Genomic DNA, 23,748 nt, shown 5'->3' with positions numbered 1-23,748 from the left:
AGGGACTAGTTCTGGTGCTGTTGGGAAATCTGAATTATTCATGTTATGGTGTGCTTTTCACAAGGTCAAGGTTTCTCCTGGTTATTTCTTTTGTGAGCATGTGTTGCATATTGCCACCAAATCTATAAGTGACATTGTCTTGGGTGGGCTCATAACTGTCATAGCCAAGCATTTTGGTTTTAATCCTGAAGAGCATCCAATACCAGTACTTGTAGACACCTTATATTTTGATGCTACACACCTATCCAAAACAGGATTCAGCCTGCCACCTTCTGACACTCCACAACCAGCAACAGAAACTGAACCCACTGCATAACCAGAGAGACCATCTGTCCCACCACCCAACAAAGATTCTGTTGAACTCCGCCCCACCCTCTCACCGCACAGACACCCCAAAGCCTTCTGCACAGCCCACACCTTCTGCAGCTGAACCCTCTTCATCCACAGCCCCTCCTGCATTCAACACTAAAGCCTTATTCACTTATCTTGAAAGGCTTAGTGATGATATATACTTTGTGGATAGGAAGCTTGACACTGGTCTTGATACCCTCAAGGATCGTCATAATCAACTATTTGACTTTGTCATGGAAACCAGAGATAAGCAGAAAGAACTAAAGGAGATGATGAAGCAACTCATGGTTTTTCTAGGAATGCCACCTCCACCTCCATCACCTCCTCCAGCACCATCATTTCGACAGCAGCCAGATGCAACCAGCCCCTTAGCAACATCTATGGACAAGGGCAAAACAATAGAACTAGATTAGTTTCTGTTTTACTTTTGTTCAAACCTGTAGGACTTTTTCTTTGTAGATATGTTCAAACAATTGTAGTTTATTTTGAATTCTGTTTGTTTGTTTTGAATTAGTTTGTTTTGAATTCTGTTTTTCTTAAAGTTCTATTGGATGCCCATTACATTAGTTTTTCATTGATTTTCATTGCCTTTACTGCCCTTTTGTGCATAATTGTCCATACATTGTATATTTTTGCATGCTTCTACTGGTGGTTGCACATTTTTCCTTGCTAATCATCATGCAGCAGCTTTTGAATATACTGCACAGGCTGTGAATTCCCTTATGCAAATATTTTGCATAGCCTGTGCAGCCCTTTATGCCACTTATGCAGAACTGCACAGGCTGTCATCCCCTTATGCAAATGTCCTGCATAGCCTGTGCAGCCCTTATTGCCACTCATGCAGAACCGCACGGCTTATGCACCCTACTTATGCACATGTTCTGGACAGCACTTTACTCTGCATAACCTGTGCAGCTTCTTATGCATCCCTTTATATCTTGAATTCTCATCTGCTCTATACCAGGTAACTCTTTCTTTTTGCTCTTAATTTTCACTAATCCTGGTTCTTCCCTTTGAGTTTTTATACTACACTGCTTGAGACATTGAGGACAATGTCTGATTTTGAGTTTGGGGGTGTGCATTTTGATTTTTGCTTCATTTTTCACATTTTGAGTATAGGAGCATCTCATCCCATTCCATTTACATATATTGTAAATATTTTACATATACATCCTTACATACATATACATAACACATTTACACACACATTACACATTTACATACACATTATACATCACTTAGAAATTGTACACATTGCACACAAATAGACAAATAGACTTCCTCCATTTAGTTAGTGCATTACTCATTTTTAGGAATCATGCATCATGCATTAAAATCTTTTGCCAAATCCCTTGAGTATTGAAAAGTTACCTATGAGAGTGATTTGACTTACCTTTAGTTGGGTTTGTGGATTGAAAGTTTCCTAAGAGGTGCAAGGTTTTAAAATGTCTATCCCTTGCCTATATCTTCTTAGCCAAAAAGCCACCCAACTAGTCCTTTAGAGATTGGAGTGTTTAGAGGGAGTTATTGGATATAAGGTAGTCAAATGATGTCTCACCAATTCTAGAACAAATTTTCTAAACCTTTCAAGGCGAAATACCAGCTTGTACTTGAAAAGAGAGATGATTAGGCATTCTTTGATTTAAACCTTCTCATTTTAAACCCTTTGACCCTTTTCCTAATTAAAATTGACCCTTGCAAACCCCTTTGAGCCTTTTTATCCCTAATTTTTCTTGAAATCCTTATTGTTACCTAGCCAATGAACCAAACACTCCAACCCTTTTCATGAGGATAATTGAATATTAGGTACACTTTATAAAAATATATATATATATATATATATATATACAATAAAAGGGAGAAGAAGTGCTTGTCATCTTATAAAAGTGCTAGTATATATACTTTTCATTATTGTCATTCAATTTGAAAGAAATCCACCCAAAGTATTAAAAGGAATGAGTTTGGGGGTGGCATTTTTAGGGACAATCATCAAAAGAAAATGTAAGATACAAGTTTAAAGTATCAAAATGTCCCTCCATTTTATGTGTTTTGTAAAATATGCTAGCACTTGACAATCCCCATTGTGTATTTCTCTCCCCCATATATATATATATATATATAAAAGAAAAAAATATAATAAAATAAGAAGTGTACCTTATGTTGTCAAATTGAAGATATTCTCATGCTTTGAATCCTTTTTATCCATCTTTCTTCTTAGCCTCATTTTGAACCCCATGGCCCCATTACATCCCTAAAAAGACCTTTGATCTCTTGATAGTATTTGCTACATTAGTGGAGATAGGAGTAGGGAATTTGCCTATGGGATTGGAAAATTATCCACTCATTCATTTAATTCCATCATTCTATATAGAGACACTTTGACTATTTATTGTCCTAGAGTTCCTTTTGAGCATGACTCTCTCTTTTGATTGGTTGGTGTGGGAATTTTGAATGATAATTGACTTGATGGCTAAGCGGTGAAAGCTTGGATAAGCATTAGATTCTTTGTATTTTGAAGGATGGGTATATGGATTGTTGGTATGGCTGAAGGTGTGCTAAGTTACTTTAATAGGTAATTTTCATAGCTCTTTGGATAAGGCACCCCTAAAAATTTTGCATCACATTTTAAAGTTTGCTTGAGGACAAGCAAAAGCTTAAGTTTGGGGGTATTTGATGCATACATTTTGCATAATCATTTAGGTCTAATTTCATAGCCATTTTATTTGATTATTAGTCACTTTTAGCTAATTTCATTAGTTATTTAGTTAGTTTTTCATAATTGTCAATTTTGGATTAATTTGTAATTTTTACTTTGTTTTGTAGGAAAAATGGTGTTTTTGAAGGACTGAAAAGAAATTTTTCCATTGAGGAGTTACTTCTACAGCCAAAGATGTCAAAAACAAGTTTTCAAGTTGAAATATGCATTGACAAAATTGCGCATAACTTGCCGAATAAGCTATGCAGATCCGCATGAGGGGAAGAAACACTATTCCAACACCTGCCGAATTGTGCATAAGGAGAGTGCATAACTTATGCAGATTCACGCCTTCCTTATGCAATCTCACGGAAATGTGCATAACCTATGCGCCAAGTCATGCAGTTTCGCATAAGTGAACCAAAAAATGAAAATCGCATAAGGGACTATAACTTATGCAGTCCACTTATGCAGTCCCACAAAGGTTTCATTAATGACCTGACAGAAGATTCCCTCAGAAAATTCCTCCTAAAACACACCATTTTAGGGCTCCATGTCAGAAAAATGCTATAAATAGCCCCATTTCCCATTTTAGAAAAAAGAAGAAAGCAAGTACAGGAAGAAAAGGAATAGGGAGGCAAGAATGAAGAGTCATAATCATCTCCCACTCCATTTCCAAACGATTTGGAGATTTCTTTCTTTTCTTATATTTTTCCTACCTTTCTAGTGTTTAATTTCTTGTTTCTTAGCTTAGATCCCTAAAAATTTTGCATCACATATTAAAGTTTGCTTGAGGACAAGCAAAAGCTTAAGTTTGGGGTATTTGATGCATACATTTTGCATAATCATTTAGGTTTAATTTCATAGCCATTTTATTTGATTATTAGTCACTTTTAGCTAATTTCATTAGTTATTTAGTTAGTTTTTCATAATTGTCAATTTTGGATTAATTTGTAATTTTACTTTGTTTTGTAGGAAAATGGTGTTTTTGAAGGATCAAAAGAAATTTTTCCATTGAGGAGTTACTTTACAGCCAAAGATGTCAAAAACAAGTTTTCAAGTTGAAATATGCATTGACAAAATTGCGCATAACTTGCGCATAAGCTATGCAGATCCGCATGAGGGGAAGAAACACTGTTCCAACACCTGCCGAATTGTGCATTAGGAGAGTGCATAGCTTATGCAGATTCACGCATTCCTTATGCAATCTCACGGAAATGTGCATAACCTATGCGCCAAGTCATGCAGTTTCGCATAAGTGAACCAAAATAGCTAAAATCGCATAAGGGATCGCATAACTTATGCACCCACTTATCTGATCCCACAAAGGTTTCATTAATGACCTGACAGAAGATTCCCTCAGAAAATTCCTCCTAAAACACACCATTTTAGGGCTCCATGTCAGAAAAATGCTATAAATAGCCCCATTTCCCATTTTAGAAAAAAGAAGAAAGCAAGTACAGGAAGAAAAGGAATAGGGGAGGCAGCAGCTGAAGAGTCATAATCATCTCCCACTCCATTTCCAACTGATTTGGAGATTTCTTTCTTTTCTTATATTTTTCCTACCTTTCTAGTGTTTAATTTCTTGTTTCTTAGCTTAGATTAAAGCTTTATTTTCTTATAAACTCAGAATATCTTGTAAACATTATGGATAGTGAGTAGTTTTAATTAGATTCTGGAGTAAGGGACGTAATATTTGAGATATTTTGTGGATTTTGATTGGGTAATCCATATTTTGTGGTCTTAATGAGTTTTATTCATTTCTTGTGTGCTTAATGACATGCTTAGTGTAGGATCCCATTAAGTGATGTTCTTAATCCATGGTTGAGGCACCGAAAGGAGAAGGCCTTGTGATAGATAATCAAGAAATTGGACTTAATTAACTTAGACCTAGAAATAGGTTAAGGATTAAGAGGATTCACATATTAATTAAAGAACCTAATGGGTCTTAATTAAATCTAACTCCACGAAAGTAGGATTAGATTAATTAAGGCACTCTTTGTCTCACTCGAAAGGGTATTCAAAGGATTTAAGAATTAATCTCTTTAAAACCCGTAAGTTCCACAAGATTGGATAACCAATTTAAAATCCCAAAAGCTTGAATATGAAATCCCGAACTCCGGAATCGCCTTTTTATCATTGTTAATTTCTAATCGAATTTAATTACTTGCCATTTTGAATATTGCCATATTTGAATTTTCTTATTTTAATTTGATGCAAATTTAGTTAAATCATTACATAGTTGAATAGATTATTGATTTTGCACATATAGATTTTATACTCCAATACCCATCAATTCATTGCTTTAATTTCAAAAATAGTTCAATTTAGTCAACTTTTTATATCAAAAATTCAATCATTAACACAACTCCTCGTGGGAACGATATCTTTTCTATATTACTTGTACGACCCGTGCACTTGCGGTTGGGCCACATCATGTATCTATTAGTTTATTAACTTGTGAAATTGGTGATGATATTATTCATTACAACTATAAGTGTTAAAAAGCATTTTCTGCAATAAAGAATGTAAAGACTCAATTGCGTAATCAAGTAAAAGTTGAGTTATTAAATGATTATTTGATTACATATATTGAAAGATATTTTTTATAGCGTTAATTATGAAGTGATCAAGCAATGCTTTTAGAAAATAAAAAATCTTCAAAGATAATTGTAATTTGAGATTGTAGCGAGAATTTATTATTTCATGAAATTATTTTTTACATTTTCTTTTTCTTAGTAGATAATTTATTATTATATATAATATATTTTTTAAATTAAATAAAGTATATTTTTTTAACCTTACTTATTCAATTTGCTGGCTCCGCCCTGCTAATAGTATGTATAGTGGTATTATGCTTTAAAAAGGAACAAAGGTGAGAATCACATAGCTGCTTGCATACATGCCGATATTATAGCAGCTGATATTCTAGTTTTTTTCAACTTTCAACAAGTGCAGTGTTAGACCAATCCCAGTATCTTCATTAAGAGTAATAAACACTCACCCCCTTTTTTCTTAAGCACTACTTAATTTATAGCGCTTGCAAACTGTCACAAATTATAACTTGTTATTATCTGTTAAATCTTTAAAATTGCTAAGCAATAAGAAATTACTAGTGACAAGTCAGAAAAATTTTAGACCTATCGCACATGTAGTGCTGCTAATCATATCTCTTGGGAGCTCTTTGCTTAATGGTTATCAAGATTGTTCTTTGATCTAATATAGACAATAGTGATGATAACATTAGAAATTAGTTGTCTAATATAATCATGTCTTAAAGCAATATGTCTAGACTTGTGATTATAAATCTTGCTAAATGCTCTAAATATAGTAGCTTCACTATCATAGTGCAAAGAGATTGACGACATCAATTGTGGTCACAACTTTATACCTAGTGATAAATTATTTAGTCATTCTGCTTATTTACTTACGACTGTTAAAGCATTAAACTCAGATTCCATTATGGAATCAGTAATAAATGTCTGTCTCTTATAAGCCCATGAGACAGCTCATCCACTAAAGTAAATATCCAATTGGATGTAGACTTATTATCATTAACACTGGTATCCAACTAGCATCACTATAACCCTCAAGCATTGAAGGAAATTTATTGTAAAACAAGACAAAAGACTTTGTCCTTTTACGATAACTGATAACTTTTCCAACAGCTCTCTAATGATCAGTGATAGGATTATGAGTATATCTTGAATGTTTACAAATAGCAAAGGCAATATCTGGCCTAGCACAATGAATAGCATACATCAAACTAACAATTGCACTAGCATAGCCTGATTGACTTACAGATCTTCTTGAATTTTCAACTAATTTGTTAAAAACATTAAAAGGAGTATTAGTTTCTTTAATACTCAAATAATTATACTCGGAAAGAATCTTATCAATATAATGAAATTGACTCAAAGCAAAATCTCCACTTTGTTTTTAATTTTGATACCTAAGATAATATTCACTTCTCCCATATCTTTCTATAATCATTCCAAGTCAGTAATTTTGCATTCACAGCAGTCACTTGAAGTTGTTCAGACACTTTTATTGTCATATCTTTGAGTCTAAATGTTAAAACAGGCAATTCATCTACTTGATTCATAACAGGTTTATTTTCTGACATTTGAAAAAAAAAAATTCATAGAAATCTGTCTATACCTTGTTTTTTAGAAGTATACTTACACTCTAAGGCCTGTCCAATTTCTTGTGAAGTTTTGATAGGCCGAAATAAATCATATAGTCTGTCAAAAAGAGAATTCATAATAAATCCTATGCAGCAAACTTCATCTTCTTCACATATCCTATGAGATGCTGTGATTGTTGCAGCCTTATTATTAGATGGTTTAGGAATTTTGAGAAAATTATCACTCAGCAAATATGCAATACCTAATTTAGTAAGCAAAAATAATAATTTGTCCTTCCAGTGAGTGAAATTTATTCTATCAAAACGCTTTAGTTTGAAGACATCAGGATTGACAATCTTGTTGAAAACAAAATAAAAAACACCAGTATCAGAAGCCTCCATTGTTGAATAATTCCCTTAAGATTGTTAGAAAAATAATAACAATAATAACAATAGGCTTCGATTGTGTAGTCGCTCTCCTTAAGAGAATTATGCCCCCCACCATGTTGCTATCAGGTATTTTGAGCAAATTCCTCTAGGATAATAAAGTCAAAACAAAATTTTAAACAACGATTCTAGAATTCTCCCAATAATGAATTAAAGAATAACAATGTTGATTGTAAGTAGAAATGAAGAGAAAAGATAGAAGAGAAAGAGTTAATAGATTTTTGTTGAAACTATTATTTATAAAACTTTTGCACCTCTTCGAACAAATATAACAGTTCACTTTGCATCTATTAGAATAATTAGATCTGTTTACTTTATATCTCTTAAAATAATTATATATGTTCACTTATATCTTTTAGAATAGAAATAACTGTTGATAATAAATAGTTCGTTTTGATTTCTTTTAATGTACAAACATAACTTTTTTAATATGGGACAACTTTCCTGTCACTAACTATTTCTATCATGCAAAAGATCACATGCTAAATTGCATTGTTCTTTGATATTTTTTAAATTTAATCAATTTTTAATTAATTTGACATATTAATTATCCATTCTTAATACTACATTTAGCTTTGGATGCTGCGTTGGTGGATGTCTTACAGCTAAACGGAGTGACTTTGCTACTTGTGAATTCTCAATTATCAAGACTGCAATTCTTGCGCATTTCCTTTTGCTGCATGTAAACTAGTTCTTCACAAATAATAATAAGAAAGATTAAAAAAAAAAAAAATCACCAATTAAAAAGAAATTCCTATTTCTATATTTCTCCACATCAAACACCCAAGATTATATTTTAAAATTTATTAAATTTCAATAAAATTTTAAATAAAACTAAAAAATTAAAATTATGCTAATCAACCTTAAAAATTAGTAAAAATTAATATATAAGTTACTTGAGAGTAACTCAAGAATTAAAGATGTTCAAAATAATCTAGAAAATCTGAGAAAAAATATTAAAAAATAAAATTTGAGCTTTGAAACCTAGTTTCTCTCTCTATAAGCAAAATTATTTGTTTTCCTTACCTGAATTAAAAAACACATTTAAGCCAAAATAATATAACTTGTAAAGAACATTATAATTTTCTGCACAAATAATTTAATTTTCATTTAGTTTCATTGTTTACCTTCACAACAACCGGTGAACCTTATTGATCTTTGGACTTCGATTATATTTTATATAATGCAAACCATTATGAGTAGGTTGATAAAAAAATAAAATTCAAATTATGCAAACCCAAAAAAATAAAAATAAAATAAAATAATTATGCAAACCATTATTACTTGACTTAGTATATTATGAATTCAAAACACAAATATATGAAACAGTGTTATTAAACCTGGCCTGGAGATTGACCCGACGAAGGTATCGAGTGAATGGGTCAGTGATTTAACCGGTGGATCATTAAAAATTAATTAAATATATAAATTAATTAAAATTAATTAAATATAACACTTATTAATATAAATAAATATAATTAATTAAATTTTAATTATTCAAAATAAAATTTTAACATTTATTAAGTTATATTTAATAAATTTTAATAGTGTTTTTAAATTTTACATAAAAGTATTCAAGTAATATAATGCATCAAAATTTCTATAAATGTATAGTTTTTTTTAATATTTATGAAATATGAAGTATATAATAAAAAATAAATATATTAAAATAAAAACACATAACTACCAAATTAATTCAATTAATTTTGATTTTAAAGACTTTTTTATGAGATTTTAAATTTAATTTTTTATACTAAAATTAAAAAAAAAAAAAAGAGAGAGGTTTTATTAAATAATTGAACCACTCATATCAATCGGGTTATATCAGCTTATTAATTCAATAGTTGAGTCCGCCGAATCATGTCAGGTCGCTTCTTTATTTAGTTTAATTATAAATTCAAATTGATTTGAAAGTCAGTTTACCAATTCACTAGTTTAACCGTTCAATTTAGTCCGAGTTTAATAACTATGATGTGAAATCCATGTAGCCCAAGCTTACAATTAAAGACACATTTTGGCTTTCAAAGTTTAGCCAAGGTTTCGAATCCATTTTTAATATTTAGTAATTAAGAGCTAATTCAATCACATATAGATGGCCCTCGAAAACCCCGTTAAATGATAAGCCATATTTGAAATGATAAACATTATATTTGACGTAGTAAACGGATTAAACGTCATATTTTAAAATTGATTACATGACACTCATAATATTCAGGACAGTTGAAACGCTATGTTGTGTTTGAAATGGTAAACGGATTAAATTTAGTGATTTGAGATTATATTAAAATAAAAATATTTTGCATTTTATTTTATAAAATCAATTATTTTAATATAAATTAATTTAAGTAATTTATTAAATTATTATATATAAAGTAATTTAAGTAATTTACTCATCAACAGTCTTCTATATGTAATAACTCAACTTATTCAATAACTGTCACGATTAAAAAAATAGTTTTAAATTTATTTATTATTTAAGTGTTAAAAAGACTTGTTTGGTTCCATTATATATGATAGAATTCATTTTATTTGTAAATGGATTTTTTTATTTAGTATATTATATATTAAATGTGAAATTTATTTCGAATGAAATAAATTTTGTGTTTAAAATAAATAAAATAATAAATAATAAGAGTATAGTTTTGTTAATTGAAATATATATGATTTGAAATTTGAAATTTATTTGTAAATTTTATAAATTTTGATGAAATTTGATTTAGTTATAATAAATTTTATGAAATTAATTATTAATCATTTTAAATAAATTTTCATTTAAACTAAATATTAAAATTTTATATTTACTAATAAATTTCATAAAATTTAGTGAAATTTATTTATATCAAATACTATCATAATCATAATTAGAAAATTGGTCATTTAAAGCACATGGTTTTAATAATTTTAGTACATAAATAATTATAATATATATATATATATATTAAAATTTTTATCTAACAGTTTTTTACTAATGATTTTATAATATTTTAAAAATAAAAGAAAATATTATTTAACAAAAATAATTTAAAAAAATAAAGAAATAAAATAAAAGTACATATTAGAAATATAAAATAAATATATGATGGCAAATATTTTGCTAAGCCATTAACCAGCCCGAGTATTCATGCTCAGATTTTTTTTTTTTATTAAGTCTGTACGAAAATAGACTGATTTCACGTCAATTTCTCTAATAGATTTTCAACGGTAATTATAATATTTTCTCCACTTAAAATATAAAATTATTTCATGTCAATTTCTTTAATAGATTTTCAACAGTAATTATAATAATCGTAAAGCCACTCAATTTGCAATAAACTAATGCAAATTGTTTAATAAGGTAAAGATTATGACAAAAAGGCCACTCAATTTGCAATAAACTAATGCAAATTGTTTAATAAGGTAGAGATTATGACAAAAAGGCCACTCAATTTGCAATTGATTAGTGCTTATCATACGCGCGCGTACTGACAGCTTCATTAAGAGTAATGTATTATCAACTATATGCTCAGTTCATTGAACTTATACTTTGAGAAGCAATCTGTCAAATAGATGTTAAACAAATTTCCAGTCATGTAAAAAGGAAATCTTTTCCAAAGTGTTTAATGGTCAGAAACCCAACAGGCTCCGTTATACTCTGAAAATATTTTGCGGGATGAGACAGAAATATTTATATATTTTTTTCAACGTCAAGGTGAATGCCCTTTGCAAGTCCTCCAATGCGTTGTATGAGGTTAAACATTTGTGAATTGTATTGCATCTGTTGTCTTTTATATTCAAGAACTTGAATTGTCAGGAGTTGCCACATTTCTTGTTTTTTTGCTTTTGACATGATCATTCTATTAGATATTCCATCAAACTTCTTCCATATCCTGTAATATATAATGTCTAGCAGTGTGGAGTTTAAGGTGATGAATATGCTGATGCTTCACCGTTGTCCATCGCATATCATGGCCAATATTGGAGGCTTGCTTGTTTCTGGAGGCCTCAAGGCCTCAAGATGATGAATGATTCATCGAGTTACCCTCACGCAGGGCTTAGACTTTGAGGCAACATCCACACTTGATTTCCCACAGAAACTCGTGACTAGCTGCTCTGGCCACTGGTATGATGTTTTTTTATCATTTTATTTAGAATTTTAATAGGTAGTGTGTGTACATATATATATATATATATATATATATATATATATATATATATATATATATATATAAAAGGTTTAATAAGAGTTGAATTATAAAAATTTGAAAATATTAAAAAAATAAAAATAGTTTAAATTGAACTCAATTCACTTAATGTAAAAATGAAATTTGTTTTATTTTAAAATTTAATTTGTTTGTTTTGATTTAAATACTATCAAGACTGATTTTATCAGTTTGGTTTGATTCTAACGAATCATATATAGTTTAGAAAAGAAATTGATCTACCTTTATAATTTTTGGTTTTATAATTAATTTTTTAAAAAACGTTAAAGCCAACGTAATAATTTAAATAAATAAAAAATTATTATTTCCTTTTTTTCTTTACTTTATTCCCTTTGCTTTCCAAACAAGAGAGAGAAAAAAGTAATTTCATTTCCTATGATTCTCTCCACCCTCCATTTCTCTCCTCTCCCTTTCTTCCTTGGAATAAATTATTAATTTATATCTAAGTCCTTAAAATTTAATAAAACCCTCATATTAATTGTTATTTAAAGTTTGAGTAAAGATTGAATTCGTGAATTTCAATTTTATTAAACAAATTGATCCTTTCTTTCCAATTTATCGTCTTAAAAAACTATTTTATAATGGCAAAATTGCCCTTGTATGAAAGGAATCTTCTTTTACCTCTAAATATTTCACTATTAAAATTAGAATAATTTATAACTAAGTTTATAAGATTTGGTAAAATTCATATATTATTCCTTGTTTAAAATTTAGCTAATAATTGAGTCCTTAAATTTCAATTCTGTTAAATAAATTAGTTCTTCAGTTAAAAAGATAATTAATTTGCCGTTAGTGTATTGACTCTGAAAAGAAAAAAATTATTGATCCTCTTTTTATTATTAAGGCCACTGTCTTTCCTCAAAAGCCATAGACTCCACAATGAAGCAAGGAATAAAACGATTCATGCATCGTTATCAAAAAGCCATAGAATCCATTATCATGCAAACTGCAAAGATTTAAAGGGATCAATACCATTATTCTTCATCTTTTTGCCTCTCATTTTTCACTTCACTTTATTTTCTCTCTTCACATTTCAATCAAGAGAGAGAAAAGTAATTTCATTTCCATCATTCTCTCCACTCTCAATTTCTCTCCTCTCCCTTTCTTTCTTATCATTTTTTCAAACAAAGAGTTCATTTTTCATCCCTTAGATTTCTTGTAATAACTTAGCTTCCGTTCATTTTTTTACGCTTCTGTCCAATTCTTCATAAGCTATGGGTCAAGTCTTTTCAATTCAATGCGGTGATGCCTTGATCGGTCGTTGCTGGGATTGCGTTGCTGGACAAGCTCTTTATGTATGTCAGCTTGAAGACAATCTTCAAGAACTTGAGACTGCAAGAGATAAATTAAGAGAGCTGAGCAATGATGTGATGCGGAGGGTCAACAGTGAGGAAACTCCACAAACAGTGCAGCTGGATCGAGTTGGAGGATGGCTTTCAAGGGTAGACGCTACCATTACTGAAGTTGATTCTCTCCTCAACAGAGCTACGCGAGAAAGACAGAAATTGTGTCTCGCAGGCTGTTGCTCCAAGAACTGTAAGTCCACCTACATGTTTGGGAAAAGCGTTTCCAGAAGCCTCAAACATGTGGTTGGTTTGATGAGCGAAGGAGATTTTAAGGAAGTGGTTGAGAGGACACTTCCAGAACCAGTGGTAGTAGGAAATGTTAATCCAACATTGGGCACTGAAACTACCTTAGACGAGGCATGGAGCTACATCACGGGAGATGAGGTGAGAATTGTTGGCATATACGGTATGGGGGGAGTCGGTAAAACTAATCTTCTTACTAAAATCAACAACAGATTTGCCACTATATCTAATAATTTTGATGTTGTGATTTGGGCTGTGGTTTCTAAAGATTTGAAACCTGAGAAGATTCAAGAGCAGATTTGGAAAAGAATTGGCTTTTTGGATAAGAAATGGAAAAAGAAAAGCCTCCATGAGAAAGCGGAAGACATATTTCATGTACTGAGTAGAAAGAAATTTGTATTATTATTAGATGACATATGGCGGCGAGTTGACCTTGAAGAGATTGGGGTTCCTCTACCTACTAGACAAAACAGATGCAAGATAGTATTCACAACACGCTCTTGCAGAGTAGGCGGGCAAATGGAAGCTGACAAGATGATAAAAGTAGAACCTTTGGCTTGGGAAGAAGCTTGGGCGTTGTTTCAGAAGAAGGTTGGGGATATTGATTTTGATATTGTTCCTCTGGCTCAAGATGTTGCTAAAGAGTGTAGTGGGTTGCCAATCGCACTCATTACCATTGGCAGAGCAATGGCCAGTAAAATTACAAAGGAAGAATGGGAGCATGCTCTTGAGGTACTTAGAAGCCCTGCCTCAAGCTTACCAGGCATGGAGGATGAGGTAATTCAAGACATGGAGGTTGAGGTATTTGTAAGATTGAAGTTTAGTTATGACGGTTTGCTTAGTGATAAAGTTAAATTTTGTTTCTTATATTGTTCCTTATTTCCGGAAGACTTTGAAATTGAGAAAGATGACTTGGTACATTATTGGATTTATGAGAATTTTTGTGCTCGCAATGAGGCATATTCTATAATTGGGACTCTTGTTGGGGCATGTTTATTGGAAGAGAAAGGCCGACATGTGAAAATGCATGATGTGATTCGTGATATGGCTCTGTTGATAGCATGTAAATATGAAAAAGAAAAACATAAGTTTTTTGTGGAAGCGGGTGCCCAATTAACTCGAGTACCAGAGGTTGGAAAATGGGAAGTATCAAAGCGGATGTCCTTGATGGCAAACTCCTTCGAGAGAATCCATGAAGTTCCTAGATGTCCTGATCTTTTTACTTTATTTCTCAGCGATAATCGTAATTTGAGTGAGATCAGTGATGGTTTCTTTCAGTTTATGGGTACACTAACCGTTTTAGACCTATCAAGTACTAATATCAAAAAATTGCCGGTAGGAATATCAAAATTGAACTCATTGCAATATCTTAATCTGTCATGGACGTTGATAAGTCAATTGCCAATTGAGTTGAAAATGTTGGTAAATCTGAAATATCTGAACTTGGTGGGTAATTTCGAGCTAAATATGATTCCAAGGGGAGTCATATCCAGTCTATCATCATTGCAAGTTTTGAAAATGTACAACGTTGGTTTTATTTGGGTCGAAAAATTGGAAGATAATATATTGAGGGAAGAGAACATGCTAATAGAGGAGCTACAATGTTTGGAACACTTGAATGAACTGAGCAGTACAATAAGAAGTGTCTCAGATCTCCAGAGTTATGTCAACGCCCACACATTAGTCAACTGTACTCGAGCTCTATGGCTTAATTTGTTTCCAAGTCCACAATCTCTCAACATTTGGTGGTTGGCAAATATGAAGAATCTAGAAGATATTGTTATAATTGGTGGAAGTAATTCAGAAGAGTTGGGAGTCAATGTTGTAATGGAAGAGATAGAAGCACATGATGCAGGTGGAGGCCTAGGCAACTCAATGATCTCAAGGAAGATATACTTTAATAGCCTTCATACATTGACTTTAGGGGGAAGCCTCAGATTGAGGGATCTGACATGGGTTATTCTAGCTCCAAATTTGACGTGTTTGAATGTGCAAGTGAACGAGCATATAGAAGAGATAATAAGTGTTGAAAAGTTAGATGATGTTCAAGTTGGGGATGAAAATTTTAACCCATTTTTTAAACTCCAAGTGCTCAGGTTGCTTTTTTTACCACAACTGAAAAGCATATATCCCAATGCCTTGTCCTTTCCCTCTCTAGAAAAAATCGAAGTAAATGAATGCCCACAGCTTAAGAAGCTGCCATTAAACTCGAGCAGCGCAAATGGAGGCAAAGTTGAGATTAGAGCAGAGGAACAATGGTGGAAAGATGTTGAATGGGAGGATGATTCTACTAAAACTACCTTTCTACCGTGCTTTGTGCATGCTCGCTACCATTGGTAATTGGTTTTCATTTTCAACTTTGTATTATTTCGTATTGACATATTTTGATCATATTATATCTTGCATCAAACGCTTAAAGGCTTTCAAAATTATTGTTGAATGTGATTTCTAATGCAATTTTTTTTTTTTGGCAGGGGATGAGCTGGCAAACTATGGAATGGTGCTGTGAGAGCAAATGCTGCATTTGGCTTTGGATGCTGTGTTGGTGGATGTGTTACAGCCAAATGGAGTGATTTTGGTACTCAAGTATGAGGACTGCAATTCTTGCGCATTTTCTGTTACTGCATGCGTAGCTTTTTTGCTTTGATTTTATTTTGAGATGTTTTCTTCGAGTTTGTGCCCAGTCAATGCCTTCTACCTGAAATTAAAGTTGAGTTTGCTTAGTATGAGCTCATTTTATGTTTGGTCTGAATTTTGCATATCATTTTAGGGATGGGTCCTTAGATAGATATACACCATGTATATTTGTGCTCTTTATTTTTCTATAATCAAAAGCTTATTCTTCACTTGAAATCTTGAAAATTTACATACAAATCGACATGATTATATTATATTATATTATATTTTTTAGATGCACTGTTTAAACTTGGGATAGCCTTAGCTCAATCTAAAACTCTAAAATTAATAATCACTAATCTGATAAGTCTAGCTATTATTTAAATATAAGATTGGATCTCATATTTATATTTTAAAACTATGAATTTTCTGAATTTAATTGATTGCAAACTTTTTGTGTTTGTATCACGTAATATATGAAAGAATTTTCATTTGTAATTAATATGTAAATATGAATTTTATATATCTAATAATAAATTTATCAATAATTTATTTTATATAATCATACAACCACTAACATTACTGCTTACTATTGATCAAGCTAGCATTTATTTTTAATATCTTGAATAATAATAATAATAATAATAATAATAATAATAATAATAATAATAATAATAATAATAATAATAATAATAATTTAGCATGGAATCATTTCAATTCCATCTTTCTATTTCAATCAATAATAGTTCAATTATAATATATAAATAAAAATATTTTTGACTCAAAATAAACTAATTTCCTCTAAAAATACATTTTTAATATAAACTAGTTCTTCACAAATAAAAAAAAATCCATAAAAATTCACCAATTAAAAAGAAATTCCTATTTCTATATTTCTCCGCATCAAACACCTGATATAATATTATATTTAAAAATTCATTAAACTTTAATAAAATTTTAAATAAAACTAAAACTCTAAAATTGTGCTAATCAATTTTAAAAATTCATGAAAATTAATATATATAACTTACTGGAGAGTGGGTTGATAACTTCATTATAATTTTCTGAACAGGTAATTTCATTCCCATGAGCACGTTAATAATAATAATAATAATAATAATTTTGGCCTCCAAAGTTTAGCCCAATATTTATTCCACGGTTAAAAAAAGTTTCGAATCAATTTTTAATTTTTCGTAGCTAAGAGCTAATTCGGTCACATACAGATGGCCCTCGGAAACGGCTAATTATTAGGTACACCATGAGCACTAAAAAATAGTGCTCTTTCTCTCACAAAAAGTGGGTTCTTCCTATTATATAGGGAGTGGGTCCCACATGATTGTGAGAGAAGGTGTATGTACACCGGGTGCACCTAATAATTCCTCCTCGGAAACCTTCGTTAAATGATAAGAGTTTCGGTTACATGAGATTTTGATAAAATATTATTTTGAAATTTTTGAAGTATTTAGAAATTAATTTAAAATCAAATTTTATACATACCAGTGTAATGGTAAGAATGACCTTATTTCAAGCTTTTTGAAGTGGTCATTGGTGAGTATTTTAATCAGTAATTTTTTTTTTTTGTGTGTTTTTTTATATTGATTTTGTGTTTTTTCAATAATTTTCATATTTGTATCCTTTAGAATATATTTGTTTTGTTCCCAATTTATTTTTGTTGATAGTTCTAAGTTTTGTCATGAAAGATTTATTATCTCCTCTTCTGTGAGGATTTGATATTTGTTTATTTGCGAGAATTTGCTCCAATTTTTCTTTTTTTTATTATTATGGAATTATTAAGCGTTTTGCTTTATTATTTGGGTCAGAGTGCAATGATAGTTAGTAAAGATTTCTCCTGTTAATTATATCAAAATTTGATAATTTTTAGATCATACTTGTAAAAACACTGTCAAGTCAAATAATGGTAGATTACCATTGAGTGGAGCGTACTTTTCGCCAATTTGCTAACTTAAATACCATGTTAATGCAATTGAATAATTACAATTATCTTTTGCGTTAGTTTATCTTAAATTTTCTTATGTAAAATTTGTAACAACCTGATTTTTTTTTATACACATAGAAAATATCTAAAAGTTAGACTATTAATTTATTACTATTTTATTCATGGTATTAAATTAATATTTTCATAATAGTGATATTTTTACTTTATGAATGTTGTTTTTACTTGTATTATTATTACTATTATTATTTTAAATTGTTATTTGTAATATTGTCACTATCAAAAAAATCAATTAAAGTTGTTTAAGATTAAATTAAAATAATAATAATTATTATTATATCTAAAGTTTTATTTAATTTAAATATAATAAATGAATTTTGAACCTAATTGTATCTATCTAAAAAAGTTTAGGGACCAATAGGATAATTAAAAGTAAAAAAAAAAAAAACAGATTTCAAATCACAATAGTAGAGATAGCACACACCCCCCCCTCATCCCTCTTCTCCATTTTTCCAGCAACCCACCAACCACCATTGCCAGCAAAGGCTTCTACCTGCTCCAACAGGTCCGATGACCTTCCCCAGCATCCATGAACGCTGACTAGCAGCTCCAACAACTAAGCAAATCGATGTAAGAGAGAAAAGAGAGAGGAGAGAGAGAGAGAACTTCCAAGCCATTTTTCGGTCGATTCTGGTGGCCAACGCTGGCAATAAAAGCGGCACTCAACTCCCCACGAGACCAGCTTCATTTTTTGATCAGCCTCACCGTCGGTAGCCACCAGATTCACACAAAACAAGAAGAGAGAAAAATATCGATTTTGTCACTTGTAGACTATTTTTCCGGCGATCCGACTGTCAGATCAGCGATCTGAGACCACCAATGAACTCAGCGTGGCAAAACCTTTGAGATGGGATCAATCCTGCTCTGATCGGACACCATTTGAAAAAAATGATAATCGGATTGTCCAAATCATTTGGTGAGATTTTTGACCTTTTTCGATGCTTGTAAATTAAATATAATTATATGATAATTATTAATAATTTTTGAGCTTTGTTTAGGTACAATCGGATAGGTGATAGCTCACTGGCACTCGGGATCGAGTTTTTAACCCGTTTGGGTGATCGGTTGGCTGTCCTAGAAAGGGGTCGTGTTTACAGTTATTCCTAGCATTTTCAGACGTTTCGAACGCATTCAAGATAACAGAATTTGCAAAGGTAGTCTCTAACTTCAGTTGTATAGTTTGTGCCTTGATTAAGTTAGCTAGTTAAATCTGTAAAATATTCCTAGCTTAGAAAAATTAAGTAAAATGACTTTAATTAATATAAGGATGATGTGGAGGACCTCCAAGAATATTTTCATAATTTTTAAAGTGCTGAAAATAAATATTTGAACTGTAGAGGAGTTAAGGACCCGAGCTGAAGTTTAGAAGATTGGACCTGGATTAGGACTCTTGTAGGCCTCGGATGGGTATTATAATTATTGATGTGAGCCTGAGGCCCTGTGTATTGTTCTTGGTTCACTTTTCTTGTAAGGGGGTTAGGTCCAATTATAGGGGAGACTCTACCAAAATTTCAACAAGACCTTAGGATTTTTTTTAATTCTATAGTTTGAATTAATTATTTAATTTTGTCAGTATTCTAATAGAGGTCAGTGTGTATGTTTAGGTGATCAGTATCGACATTCTTCTCCTTCCAGCTAGACCAGCTGCAGTCTAGTCGACCAGTCTATGAGTTAAATATTGATTATGTTTATAATTCCATATTAATTACATATTTGGCATGCTCATGCATTTTTATAAATAATTAATTATGCATATAAATAATTAATATATTTGGGATATTTTGGTTGTTGCATATATAATTATTGTTATTTATTTGTGATTACTGCCTTGAGGATAATTTAGAGCTTTGTGTGTGTGTTGGCTTGAGTATGGTGTGGATATGGATGTGGTAGGAAGGGTGCGGCTGGAGCTTGACTTGTTGGGACTCGATCCTTATATATATGGATAAGTCAGGGTAAGTATGGCTTTGAGTTGATCTCGCTGACTCCCGCACTTGGATTATTAAGTGAAAGTCCGGCTTGAGTTGACTTCACTGGCAAGTATTGGATTAAGAGAGTTGTATAGAGGATCAGCTCCCATATGTATATATTGATGTGATACACTGGGTGTGTGAGTAGCTCCAAATTAACTTCTCGTGTGAATATTGAGTGAATTATTTATTTTATGTGTTGGATGTGCATTTCATGATATGATTGCACTAGTCTTAGATAGTTATAAAAATTGTATCTATAATCAATATTTAAACTCTCTAAGTCGAACGCTCATTCCTATTCAAATATTTTTCCTAAGTTGTAGGACGAGCGAGTTTATTTCTTCGAGTCTAACCTGTATTTTTCCTCTAGGGGTTGTACTTCTTAGTTTTATAGTTCTTGTATCTATTTATTTATTTATTTACTTATTTATTTTTTTAATAACTAGAACTTCGCTGTGACATTGGGTTATGTATTTATGGTATTAATTGATGAAAAATTTTTATGATATTAAATAGTTTGTACATGATCGTATCTGGGTTGAGCTAGGCTCCCTTAGTTTCGGTTTCTGATAGTTAGCTGGTTGGGTTGGCTGAAATAAAAATATAATATTTTATTTTATTTTATTTGTATGTTGGCCCTTAATTTTGGCTCTGGTTATGGATTTGGGAATAGTGAGGCTTACTACAAGCCTCAGAGGCTTTATGCTGGCCTAGGTCATAGTGCCGGTCTAGCCCAGAAATTGGGTCATGGCAAAGTTAGTATCAGAGCTTAGGTTCTAGATTTATGGGAAAGTGTGTACTTAGAGTTGCCACATGCAGAGTATAGGATATTGTTTCGTCTTCTTCTGTAATTCCTTATTTCTAAATTCTGTGTTATTCCTTGGGTAGTGTAAGAGTGCTTTAGTCAAGTGTCTCAATTTTCATGGAGTACATGGTGATGTGAACTAGAGTTAGCAGACATATTGAGGTCTGCCATAAGGATATGCACTCTAAGAAGTTTTATGTTTTTGTCAGTATGGGGCTGATTGGCATGCCTATCTAGTGCAAGGCACGAGTACATGAAGGTAAGTTTTGGCAGTAGTGTTGCCCTAGATGGGAGTGAGGGTATCACTACTAGCGGTCATCTGTGGATGGCCCAGTCAAAGTATGTTTATGGTATCAGTGAGTTCAAGAGAGATAAGAGACTGGGAAACCTGGTCTGTTGGGACATACCATAGTAACTATATAATATTCTCGATGTTTGTGCTGTAAGCTATAAATTATAGTACCGACATGGGATTATTGTGTAGAGCTGCATGTTTCCCCTTGATGCACCATGATGAGGGTGGTTGCAGACAACCTCTATTTTGGTATAGTTATGCCAGAACAGAGTTTTATTTTTGCAGAAGAGTTTAGAACTCCTAGTTAGAGGTTTAAAACCCTTGAGCTATAATATTGAAGTTCATAGTTGGATGGCAACTAGAGTCAATGACTTGGTTACCCTAGCATGAGCTAAAGTTATTTGAGGAGTTCCCATAAGTTAGAGGTTTTAGTATAGTCACAAAGAAGGTAGCACCTATAGAGCGAGACCATCTGATCTTGGATATGGGATCTTGGACAGTTTTGGCATTATAAGAGATGTTTTGCCTAAAGTTTAGTAAAAATAGTATCTTCTTTATATGGCAGTAAGGCACAAAGTATGACTTTGCTTCCCTAAAAGGAGATCGGATGATATGAATGATGTTCATAGCCTGTGAAATAACACTTTAAGGGGTTTACAGTATGATAAGAGAGCAAATAGCCTTACATAGTTGTGGTAATGTAGTAGATTCAATACCTCTCTTACTATTAAATGTGCTACTGATTATGATAATGTCCTTCAAGAGAGATAGCGGATTGCTATTAGTGTTGGTGACTAACTAAATGGCATCCCAGTTAAGATTGTAAGCTGTGATAGAGAGTTGTTGGTTTAGGTATCCTAAAGAGGACACAAATCCCACAATGGGAATTATAGGCGATAAGATCATGATGTATGTAAAACTTTTAATTTAATGATAAGTTTAGGTACACAATACTTTAAGTTTGGCTATTTAAGTTGAAATGAGAAAATAGAATCCCTGTAAATCTCCATCTCGAGGTAATAGAGGGTAGTCTGTAGTCTAATGGGCAGGAATATAGATCACACAGTGAATGTTTAACTACTATTCCCTTAGTTCCTCCTTAGCTTCTTATTGCTCAAGATAATAGTATACTCTAAGTAAAGGAAAGGATAAGGACAGAAGTTAGCATAGATAAATCATAGAATATGTGTATATATAAAAGAAGTGGAGAAGAGAAAGATAAAATAGTTGGTTTAGATGTAGCAGAGAAATAACATGAATGCCAATGGAACTACTATTTAGGGTGGTCAGAGGACCAATTCAGAGTAACATTCAAGTGTAGATGACTTATTAGAGACAGTAAAAAGGTACAAGTTTCTGACATGATAGTTGGGTCAAGAAAGAGAATAGACCTAAAGAATAAAATGGTTAAAGTTCAATTTTGGGTAAGATAAAGGAGTTGGCTAAAGAACAAATTAAAAGGCCCAAATTAGGATAAGATTAGGAAGAGTAGAGTCACAATATAGAGGAGGCAAATGCAGTTCTAGGAAAGGTAAACAAGGTAAATAGAAAAGGATAACATTAGGGAGAATGCTTGTCAAGTTATGAAACCCAGAAGTACGGAACTCAGAGTAGGTCATAATTGATGCAGTGTTAGGAGCCTAAACCCAGAGCAGGATCTGGATTAGACTTTGCCTATTTTCTATCCCCAAGGTAGGATAAGGGAGCAATGGGATAAGAGCCCTTTAGGTTGTTGACAATATAAGGAAAGTTAGGTGAGGTATGCAACCAAAGTAGACAGTAGTTATAGGGTGTGTTGTGATAACTTGAATTGTCATGTCAGACAACGAAGTGAAGTCAGTAGGTAGTAAGTTGAATAAAACTCAACCTAATGGATTCGAATATGCTTGATGGGAGAAAGGAATGAGGGATAATGGCACAAAGGTTTGATGTTAGAATTCAAAATGGTGAGACCTAAAGTCTATGATTGGAGTTAGGCAGGTATTTTTAGTGTGACCAACAGGATAATTATGTAAGAAAGCATGAATAATAGTAGAATGCTAGTAAAGGTCAGGATAGGAGAAGATAAATATAGATGTAATTACAAGTTATAAGGAAGTACATGGATTAAAGGAGTGATTGTTGGTAAGATTGGAGTAGATTTGAAAAAATCTGTTAGTGCTTTATCTTTCAGAATATAACCAAGTATAAAAAGCATTAAACAAACAATTATAAGTATGGAGGAAAAATGGAGAATAAAAAGGGATTGTAAATTCCAAGATAATATGTCAGATGGGACAACAGTATTACCAAGGGTAAGTACAGCTAATATCTTATAATAAAGCACAATAATTGCAAAGAAATGATGAAATTGAAAGGAAAGACTAAGGGGTATGAGCTAAACATTGTTTATCAAACAATGGTGTATTATAAACTGTAGGAGAAGATTTCTCCTTCTTTCCAATTTAACTCGTGTTTTAGTTCTAGGGGATTATGTTAAGAAGGGAGGCTGTGTTAAGGTGATCAAATTAATTGAGAATTTAATGGGCACTAGTACGTACATAATCTTCTGAGGCGAAAATGATGGTAAGTGCATACGTAATGTTAAGAATGAAGAAGGATCAAGAGATGTGGCTATATCAAGGAGAAGGAATGCATA

The 23,748-nt window shown here is 31.8% G+C and overlaps 1 protein-coding gene and 1 long non-coding RNA gene across 2 annotated transcripts; both read left to right on the top strand.

Moving 5' to 3' along the window:
- Nucleotides 1-12,785: 12,785 nt before the first annotated feature.
- LOC131183331 (probable disease resistance protein At5g63020) lies at nucleotides 12,786-15,308 on the top strand. The gene is made up of 2 exons (XM_058154095.1): nucleotides 12,786-15,215; nucleotides 15,263-15,308. The coding sequence occupies exons 1-2, from the start codon at nucleotides 13,033-13,035 to the stop codon at nucleotides 15,306-15,308; spliced, it is 2,229 nt and encodes a 742-aa protein (XP_058010078.1). The 5' UTR covers nucleotides 12,786-13,032.
- Nucleotides 15,307-16,130, top strand: LOC131179963 (uncharacterized). Its single transcript, XR_009148978.1, has 2 exons — nucleotides 15,307-15,743; nucleotides 15,882-16,130. It is a non-coding gene; the product is annotated as an uncharacterized LOC131179963 (long non-coding RNA).
- Nucleotides 16,131-23,748: the final 7,618 nt, after the last annotated feature.

The sequence above is a fragment of the Hevea brasiliensis genome, chromosome 1, assembly GCF_030052815.1.
Source record: "Hevea brasiliensis isolate MT/VB/25A 57/8 chromosome 1, ASM3005281v1, whole genome shotgun sequence".
Classification (NCBI taxonomy): domain Eukaryota; kingdom Viridiplantae; phylum Streptophyta; class Magnoliopsida; order Malpighiales; family Euphorbiaceae; genus Hevea; species Hevea brasiliensis.
This window is presented reverse-complemented; position numbering and strand designations above follow the sequence as displayed.